This window comes from Malus sylvestris, chromosome 4 (assembly GCF_916048215.2).
Source record: "Malus sylvestris chromosome 4, drMalSylv7.2, whole genome shotgun sequence".
NCBI classification, from domain to species: Eukaryota; Viridiplantae; Streptophyta; class Magnoliopsida; order Rosales; family Rosaceae; genus Malus; species Malus sylvestris.
In genome coordinates this window covers 25,064,788-25,074,830 of record NC_062263.1, presented here as the reverse complement: position 1 = coordinate 25,074,830, position 10,043 = coordinate 25,064,788, and the positions used below count along the sequence as shown (strand labels likewise).

Here is a 10,043-nt window from a genome sequence, read left to right as displayed (position 1 = left end):
ATTATACCTTATTTATACCCTAAAAACAAAAGTTTCAAGTACCCTGCATTTTCTTGTGAAAATGCATTCTTTAAATTAAGGCATGAAATAATCATATTCATCAGCACACGATGTGGGACTCTGACACAGTTCCAAGCATGGGCTATAAATATAAGAGCATGATTCTCTTCCTTTCTAATCTCTTCCCTTTCATCTCTTCCTATTTAAACAGTTGTGATTATACCACGTCTACATCTTGTTTTGAAAATTTTATATAGAGAATAAGACAAAAAGAAGAGTGTGAGATGAAGGAATGGAAGGAGATGGTAATAGGAGGGGAGAGAATCCTACTCCATAAATACAAGCGTCCTTTCCTTTTTATTATATACCAGAAGATCAAACAACAAAGAAATAGTGAGTGCTGGGTACACCTACTAATTGTGTACACACAGATTTTATTCTTGGCATATTATTCAATGAAGAGGATGGTACTGAAAGAACCTAAACAGAAAGCAAAAGGTTAAGAATTTGAAACCACCAACCAGACGTATCGACTACAACTTGATCAATATATTAATATCGTTCTTTGTTTTTCTAATTTGTCGGCAGCTCTTGTGCTGAAGAAATTGGCGACTAACTGCAGGTCCACTGGTGCTCCATGTGCGCACGGGCCATTCGTTGCATGGAATATTTTGGACACAAATGACTCCATCTGCATCCCGACGTACGACACATGCACAAAGCCTCACCAATCTTCCCGAAACTTTTGACAAACAATATATATCCAATTAAGGGCAGAAACATGAATTTATAGTCTTTTACAATATGAACATCGAAGTAAAATTACTTCATTTCTTCTTAAGAAGCAGGGAACTCCAATGTGTTTAACTAAGAGAGTTGTTTTTCATTAATAAGAAGAAAAAAAATGCTATGACTGGGTTCCATTTTAAGAGCCACTAGAGCTGGGTGAGCTAATTTTGGTTTGGTAGGCTTGGCTTATATGAAAAATGGGGTGGGGGGTCTAAAAATGATTAGATCTTTATCTTTCCCAAATTGATTTAGCAGCACCACAAATTTGGCGGATAACTCTGCTTGGCATTGGCCTCCTTTGTATTTAAGCTGTTCCGAAAAATTGTAGTTAATATTGGTGTCCAACTGATTTGTTTGATTTTACATATGTCAACATATGAAATTTGGTGTGAATTGTAATATTTCATTAATGATTTACAGAATGGTACAAATGGTCCTTATAAGGTGGACTCACTGATGAGTAATATACAACATCACGATCCTAGAAATCTACTATTAACCAAATGATGCCACTGCTCAACATCATTCTCAACAAATAGTGATGATATATATAAAAAATAAAAATTTACAATAAAATGAATGTGTAGTTAACTTGGTAAGTTGACATTGTTTCTTGAGTTGGTAAATTAGTAGACATTATTATTACTTTTTTTTTTCTCGATTAAATCTTCGATGACCGGAAAAATCTCTTGGTAAAATTTACTTTGAAAACGAAAAGACCTCTGAAACCAACTACCTTTGAAGCGAGGTGCATTCTCTGATGTGTGCCCACACATTAGCGTTCAGTCGAGCCAATCAGTACACACGTCATATGTCACACTTTAATAAATTCCCATTACCACCCCAAACCAAAAAACATTATGCATGTTTAATTCAATATTCTCATCACTTAGCAATATGGTATAGTAATATTTATCTTTACGAATTTAAACTATATTTTTGCTAGTTTATAAGATTTAGTCTACTTATAGTTGTATCTCTTTAATCTTAACTCCACCTGTAAACGGGTCGGGTTTATTGGGTTTGGGTCGCGTTCAATCCGATCCGTTAAGTTAACGGGTCATCCGAATTCAATCCGTTAAGCTAACGGGTCACCTGTTTCACCCGTTAACAATTATTATTATTATTATTTTTTGTATAGAGTTTATTTTTTGTTGTTAAGACTTTATTGAAATTACTAAAGCATCCTCAACTAACGGGTCTAACAGGTTGACCCAAAGTGATCCGTTATTTAACGGGTTGTTAACGAATTCATCCGTTAACGACCTGACCGTTAAGTATCCATCAATATACTAATATTAACTGGTCGGATTAACGAATTGGGTCCAAAATGCCAGGTCTACCCCCAAGCCCATAAATGCTTGGCTTTTCTCTCAAGGAAACCTCCATACTAATTTTTGATTCTGGTGTACCTTTTAACTGTATCCTCCAAAACCTCATCGTCGAGAAAATCGTTTTTTGTCGAGACACGAATAGCAGCATCGCTGTTTTTCACGATTGTTTCGTGGAAGAAAGTATACAAGCCTGGTTTTTCTCTTAGTAATTAATGTATTTTGTATTGTCCGGTCCTCCTTTTCTATTCCTTGGGGAGCGGAGAGGCGACTTATCTACGCTTTTGACTGATAGAAAGCATTCCGAGGCGGTATCTACTTATCTACATTTGACTGATAGAAAGCTTTCCTCTTTCCAAACATAACAATTGAAACCTGAGGAGGACGTTTCGTGGTCCGGCTCCTCATAAATGATGTTAGGATGGGTCGGTTCATTTTCGGAATCTGAAAATAAAATAGAGACAGAACGAATTTTCATGAATGCTAATGTACCGCTTTGTGTATTGTAGGATTGCGAGACGCCTCTGTTTTACTTCGAAAATGAAAGGAAAGAAGAGGGCTTCGCCAAACTTGCTCTATGTCGTGCATAGACATCCTTGCGATAACCGTTAGAAATTTTATGGTTGCGGTAAGAAGTGCTTAGTATTTTTTATAAATAGTTATTAATATATACAAGAGTTTTCTTAATAATAGTACAGATAACTATGTGTATTAAGACAAAACAATGGTTGAAGATGTGAAATGTGACATATGACAAGTGTAAAAGTACAAGTTAAATATTTATGCGTCGAGGCAAGTTAAATATTACACACACATATTAGGTCAACAAGGCATGAGCTAAATGGATTAAAAGTCCTTACAGAAGGAAAAGCATCTGCCGTGATTTCAATCGTTTATCGTATATCATGCGATCAGTTTTCGTTAGATACTATTCATATTTAATTCTAAATTTTAAAATGATTTCTGATCGCACGGTGTACGATGAACGGATGAGATCACGGGGATCTCTAGAAAAAGAATCTAGCGAGGATCCTTTTCCCTTATAGAAACTTCAAATTTCTATGACACGTCTCAAAACTGTAGGTTCGAAATTTAGTACAAACTTTAGGTTGATCCACTGCAATCCCAAATGCACCATGTACAATCGAATTGAAAAAGGCATATTAATTTGAGCAATTAAAGTAAAGGTTGGGCGGCATCAGGGCCCATTTGTGAGTAATCTAGGAGACTAGGGGAGTTGCGGCCTAATGAAAAAAAAAGGAACAGACAAAGGGCTGATTTGGAGTGGGAGGTCCCCAAAAAAAAAAAAAAAAATGGAGCTACTGGCCCAAATAAAAAGAGGAGAGTTTCTTTTTATTTCGTTGCTAGACTGAAGTTCAATTGAAGAAGCAACGGGCTGTAAGGCTCAAAAGAGACCAAGCCTTACGGGCTGTCTTGTTTAAGCTTTGTTAAACATATGTTATTCTTGATATATCTCTATAATTAATATAAAAGCATATTTTAAAATATAATATGTTATTATTGATATCGTGGATATCATAATAGTATCGATTATATCTATATGCATATATCATTACATATTGGAGTGGATGGATACTAGTAAATTCGAGATTGGGTTATGAGAATGCAATTATCGTTTATGTGGTTGAGTTCGACTCTTGTAGGGACCAGCCAGAGTGACAAAAGTGAAATTATAAGAATGATATGAAGTAGTGGGAAATCTGGCGAACAAGAGAAGAACAAGATCACTAACAAAAGGAGAATTTGGGATGACTAAACCACGGGCAGTGGTAAAATGCAGGTATAGGACATGCCAGTCCGCTTGTTTTATTACATGAATGGGTTTGGTAAAATGAAGCTAAGTTGCATTCATATTTTATCAGTTAAATATTTATTATTGATAATATGCTATAATTGAATTATGTGACCATGTCACTTGGTTTAGCGTTATATAAGACTAAAGTACCGACCAAGCTGTGGTTTTACTCACTTTGTATATTTTAGACCTAATAGATTCGGAACAAGATTAACGAATGAGATAAGATTGTACTAAAAGATGAAGAAATGAGTTTTTATTTGTATTGGTACTGCAAAGATTTCTAAGTTTTTCAACTCCAGTATCACAAATACCTCCATATGTGACAACCCGTCCCAAATTATATATATATATATATATATATATATATATATTCCTGAGTATGTGAAGTGACGATAATGCCCTAGAGGCTTAATGACGTAGATGTACGTATATAGTTTTAAATTATTTTTCCCGTTGGCATGATTAAATTGTATGCGTTGTCACAAGAGTGTTGATGCAAATTAGGGCCGAATCGGGTTTGTAACGAAAAAGTTACGAACGTTAGAATATAATTGGGTCAAAATAGGAAAATAAAACCTAAACCAATCACAAGTATTTCTATATTCCCTAGCCCAATCAAATTTGGGGTTGAAATTATATTGTTAGGCCACTTGGACTCTCTCTTTCTCTTTTCCCTTACAAGGCTGCCAAATGGGGAGCCCTTAATATTTTTCTTTTGGCCAACCCGTGGCCATACACACGTGCAACCTTCACCCTCTCCTTCCTTCTTGAACTCTCTTTCTCATCCGTACGACCCGAGCCCTCCAATCTTCAAACACCATCAGAAGCTCACAGATCAACTTCTAAGGACCACCCTTGAGTTCCTTGCAAGCCCTCGAGCCTAACTATACCCTTTGTTTGAAGAAAGGACGTCGGAATTGTGAAGAACCATAGGCTCCGTCAAGGTACTCTGTTACTTCGACATGATCGTGGACATTTCATGAGATTATAAGGCTAAAAAAGGGTCCTAATCGACTCTGTAAGGATCCTAGGCTAGTTTTGGAGTGGTTCGAACGTCAGTATACTCAGGTTTGTCGAGTTCCAATTTTGGCTGGTTGTGTTGAGCTAGTTTCCGACTAGTTCCTGAAGGTTTTAGGTCTCCAAATAGAATCCGGCGTTGCAAATGGCAGACAGCAGCGGCTCCGGCCAAGACCACCGGAGAAGATAGAGAATATTCCGTCAACTTTAATGGAATATATTAACGGCTTCAGGTGAGATGTTTCTGGAGGACGAGCGTAACTAGGCAAGACTCGGGGGTTACAACCCTGTTACATACTAGTGAGTGGGCTTTTGGTTTTATATATATATACGTATATATGTTTTCCATTTTCCCAAAAATGGTTTTAAATGGATTTACGTTTTTAAATGTCATGTCAATTGCATTACATTTTAGTATGTGCATTAGTATAGATATGCATATTATTGCATGACACTGTGGACACCCAGGTAAGCTTCAAGTGAGTGCATATTGATGATAGTGATTGCAATATGTATGGTTATGTTTAGATGCATTTAGTGCTCATTATCCTGCACCCGGTGTTAGTGTTCCGTCCGAGGCCATAGCCTAGCCTTAATGTGATCGTTCACCTCTCGCACCACATGCTCTCCTTGGATCTAAGGCAGGTGTCAGCCTATCGTACAGACCACATTAGGTGGTTCCGACTTGTAGATGACTTGCAATACTTCGCACAGCCTTCACGTGATTGTAACACTTGAGCGTATCTATTTACACCTAGCCTGTCATACAGACCACATTAGGTGGTTCTGACTCATATGCAAAAATTGGTGGATGAGCTATAGGCTCAGTCGTACATGTCACGTTAAGTGACTCCAACTTACATATCATTTTACATTGATTTATTTCACCTGGCTTACTTATTTCATTGCTGAGATACTTGATATGGCATGTACTTCATTTTCACTACTCTCTAGCATGATTTCTACATATGTATGTATTACTATTTTCTGGGAAATTATATGGGTTTTACGATGAGGGGTTATTATTTTTGGAAAGAGAAATGGTTTTAAAAAGCTTTGTTTTTTCCCACTCACGTTTTCTGTTTTGCACCCCTCCAGGTTCTAGTTAGACGTTCGTATTGGTGGCTTACAAGGACTCTACGACGGTTATGACAGACTTCAAATAATGTAGGAATTTGTTTCATGTCATGTATAATTAATATTTAGCTGGATGGACTGCATCTAGGTTACCTATTATCTGAATATGTGTATCTACACCTTAAAGTACCTCCATATGCACTTAATTATTTATCTAGTGTAAGTTAGCTAGTTGGTTTTTATTTACTCACATTTTCATATCACTATCACTTCTGCACTGCGCTCATGGCTACGTCACTCTCACGTGACGGCCAGCACGTCTCGATTCTGGTCGGGGTGTGTCACCATATCGAAAAAGTAACCAATCCAAAAGAACAAGAAAAAAGCTTTTATTAATGGGAATAATCTCTCCATTGGTATTCTTTGATTATTTCCTATACCCACTTCACAGGTATTGACGAGATGAATCGATCACCGGGAATATGAAGAGAGAGGAAAGGAAAGAAATCTTAGCCAATTGTGAGAAGCAGTGATGATGGCAATGGGGTGGTGTCACTAGTGTGGTTGCAGTGGTTGGCGGCGATGGGGTTGTGTGGTTGTGGTGGTCAGCGGCGGCGATGGGTTGTGTAGTTGCAGTCGGTGGTTATCCAGTAATGGTTTTTATTTTTTTAATTAATTTATGAAAAGTTAACAGTGTTAAGTTTGGTGTTAAGTTAATAGACAAGTGTCAAATAATTAAGAAAGAGACACAAATGAGACATCAAATTGGGGACAGCAGACCCCTGGCCTAGGTGTATCGCAAAAAAAGTAACCAATCCGAAATGAACATTTGGAAATAACACATGCCGACTCTCTAGTTCTACGAACTTAGTTGACTTTTCTACAGTTGGTCCTAATCTGACCATTGGTGCCGGTGAGAGGGCTAAGGTTTCCCATCTTTATCATAGCATTGGCAAAGTCGGTTCTGAAGGTTGCTGGATTGCTCACGTAAGCATTCACCTGAGAGTCGGTAGACCCACCGCTAAAGAGCTGTTGGTCAGAGTGCAATAGGCCCTTTTGGCTCACCAAATTGCTGAAATAAGCATTGTCAAAAGATGTTGGACTTGTGACATCCAGTGGGGAGAGATTGTTATCGCCTCCACTAGTTGGACAACTTGATTTCAGTGATGTTGCAAATGAAGCGTTTATGTTTGCTTCATTGTAAAGACGCGTCCGGAATGTTATGCACCTAGCTTGCCCAATTGTATGCGATCCTAATTAAATAACAACAAACAAAGTAATTAGATATTGCACTTGATCAATAATGCATGTTAAATAATTAATTAGAAATGATTTGAATTGAGCAAACCTGAGAGGGCCACTAGTTCCTTGGCAGTGAAGCCTTTGTTTGAGAAAGCAGTAATAAGCGCAGAAAGGTTCAATGTGGGAGCGGGTATGTTGGAATTGGCAGCACTTAGGCTTGCTGTGGTGGAGTCTCTTCTGCCCAATGGCACTGTATAGGTAAGTCCACCCAACTGCGTAAACAATTTAAATTGTTATACATAGCACAAATTGAGATTTAATGATGACAAACATAGGGAAATCGCTATTAGCATTTTAAACAAATCATGATTCAACCTTTTCTTATAATAGTTTAAGGGAAAAATTACACTTGAAGGAATGCATGATAATTCTTTTTGGAGCATATCAGTTGATTAATTAGTAGGGTTTCTGACTTACTGCAACAATAGAGTCCCTAGCAGCAACAGTTAAGATGTCAGCACAAGAGACTACTTTGGGGCAGAGACTCTCCAATTGAGATTTAATTGTATCGATTACATCAAATCCCCTCAAAGAATTAGCATTAGCACCTGCTGTTTTCTCTCCTGTGAAATTGGCTGTGTCATCCAGCAGAACCGAAGCATCACATCCCTGCATGCACAATTCATATTTGTTATGCGAACTTGTCACCTTTTCTTTGAGAAACATGACTCTTTTTTTGTCCTAGTCCGTACATGCATATTCACTATGTTTTGGTACTACGACAAAAAACTCAGTATGAGAAAACAAGAAGTCAAATCAAATTATCGTATGGAACTTAAAAATAAAACAGAAATAGAAAAGAAAATAATTTGTTAACAACAAAACAAAAGGTCCAATCTTTTGGCTGTCGATCTGTGTTAAAAAATATTGTATATCTCTTGCATTTAGAGAAGACTTGCCCTAAGATTCAAATTGGTACCTACTTCATCTTCCACTTCAAAATTGTGGATGACAAAGAAAGCAAATGAAAAATGAGCTTGTTTCATTACAAAACTCTTTTCCGACATAGAGTACTGTCCATTTGTCCTTTTGAAAAATATGTCCTAGTCAGGAAAACAAAATCACGAAGTTTCCTCAAATAAATATAAATAAATAAAAGAAAGTAGAGTGATTGAGAATTCGTTTATAACTATCTTCTTTTTTTTGTTTCTTCAACTAGGTGTGAAAGAACTAACGGAATTCTATTTGAAGAATATATTAACTTCTTTTTTGGTCGGAAAAACCTCTAAACAAACTCCATGATCGAAATATGGTTTCAGAAATATATGGATAACCAAAATGCTTTTACCAATATATTCCATAGAGTAACAAACATGTCAGCTGAGCTAAATTTTCAATTGGTTGGATTGAATATGTGAAGTCACAACAAAACCTAGGCATATACGAAACTATCCTTGACACAATACCTCTAAACAATTATAAATATAGTTGTTAATAGGACTCTAAAAAGGTCTCAGCACTCTAACCATGCACAAATCTGAGGAAAAACATTGAAAAGGAGTGCAGAATGATTATACAACATGACTTTTTAGAGAGCCCCATTGACATCCTATATATACTCACATGAGCATGCATGCATGTAGGTGAAAGATAAGAATTATATATGAAAGAAAATCATGATTAGGCGGGAATTTAAAGAGATGAGTATCTAAAAACCATCACTTGCATTAACAAAGCAATCATGGAAATGAAGACGAAGCAAGGAAGCTCCCATGCGAGCTTCCTTCGACACCGCTGAGTCCACTGCCGATTTTATGGTGGACAGGGCATTAGGACACGATGTTCCATAGAAAGTAGAGGACAATTGAGCAGAAGCTACTCCAACAAGAAGGAATAATAATGACAATGAGATTTTAGTGTTTGTGGGAGTGCATGAACCAGTAATATATGAACCCATGACTAATATCTAACAAGGTTTCTGATAACCAATATAACTAAGAAGCAAAGAGAGAAGAAGAAGCTTGCGACTAGTTTCTTGATTTAGTGCAGCATCATGTCCTATGTTTTTATAGCCCCCCGTGGTATAACTGGACTCTTGCGTTTTGATAATGCTTCTAGACTTCGAGCCAACTCAGAAATACAAGAATAATATGTGAAAAAGTAATCATGAAATAGAGAAGGGGAAGGGAAGGTGAGGTAAAGGTGGTTTCATCTAGGACTGTGATTAGAACCTTCAGATTTGTCACAATTTAATAAGATCTTATTAATTAAACTGAAAATATGACTTTAACCCCTCAAACTCAATTTCTTTCATATAAAACCCGACATAACATTTTTATTCGAATAAAACCCAATGACTAGACTTCACATAAGCAAATTCATTAATTATGACATTTTAAAATTTTCGAATGCCTAAAATACCCCTTTTTGCATGTTTAATGTGCACAATTAAACATATGCAGATTTTAAGGAGGATTAATGATTTTACAAAAATAAAATAATAAAAAAGGCACAAATATTCTAAATGCATTGCATGTTATATGAATTTGGTTGATTCATGTTTCTCTCACTTCATAAAATTTGCTTCTAATTTGATATAGGAATTAATTTGGAAAGTTTTCTTAATCTTAATAACAATTTTCAATTTAAATATATTTTTTAATGAAATAGTCTATCTTTTAAAATATTTATCAATAAAATAATGTACCTATATATATATAATTTTTTTTTTTGCCAACTATAAATTTTTACCATAATTTACCTATATA

At 36.2% G+C, this 10,043-nt stretch overlaps 1 protein-coding gene across 1 annotated transcript; it reads right to left on the bottom strand.

The window, feature by feature from the left end:
- Positions 1 to 6,786: 6,786 nt before the first annotated feature.
- LOC126619547 (cationic peroxidase 1-like) lies at positions 6,787 to 9,409 on the bottom strand. Its single transcript, XM_050287955.1, has 4 exons — positions 9,002 to 9,409; positions 7,753 to 7,944; positions 7,382 to 7,547; positions 6,787 to 7,286 (listed from the first exon to the last, which is right to left on the bottom strand). The coding sequence occupies exons 1-4, from the start codon at positions 9,230 to 9,232 to the stop codon at positions 6,901 to 6,903; spliced, it is 975 nt and encodes a 324-aa protein (XP_050143912.1). The 5' UTR covers positions 9,233 to 9,409; the 3' UTR covers positions 6,787 to 6,900.
- Between the last annotated feature and the right edge of the window lie 634 nt (positions 9,410 to 10,043).

Excerpts from the sequence above, each read along its gene's own strand:
- LOC126619547 (XM_050287955.1), bottom strand. The coding sequence starts at position 9,232 with ATGGGTTCATATATTACTGGTTCATGCACTCCCACAAACACTAAAATC. Across the intron at positions 7,945-9,001 it reads TCCATGATTGCTTTGTTAAT|GGATGTGATGCTTCGGTTCT; the intron begins GCAAGTGATGGT and ends TTGTGCATGCAG. Across the intron at positions 7,287-7,381 it reads GGAACTAGTGGCCCTCTCAG|GATCGCATACAATTGGGCAA; the intron begins GTTTGCTCAATT and ends TTATTTAATTAG.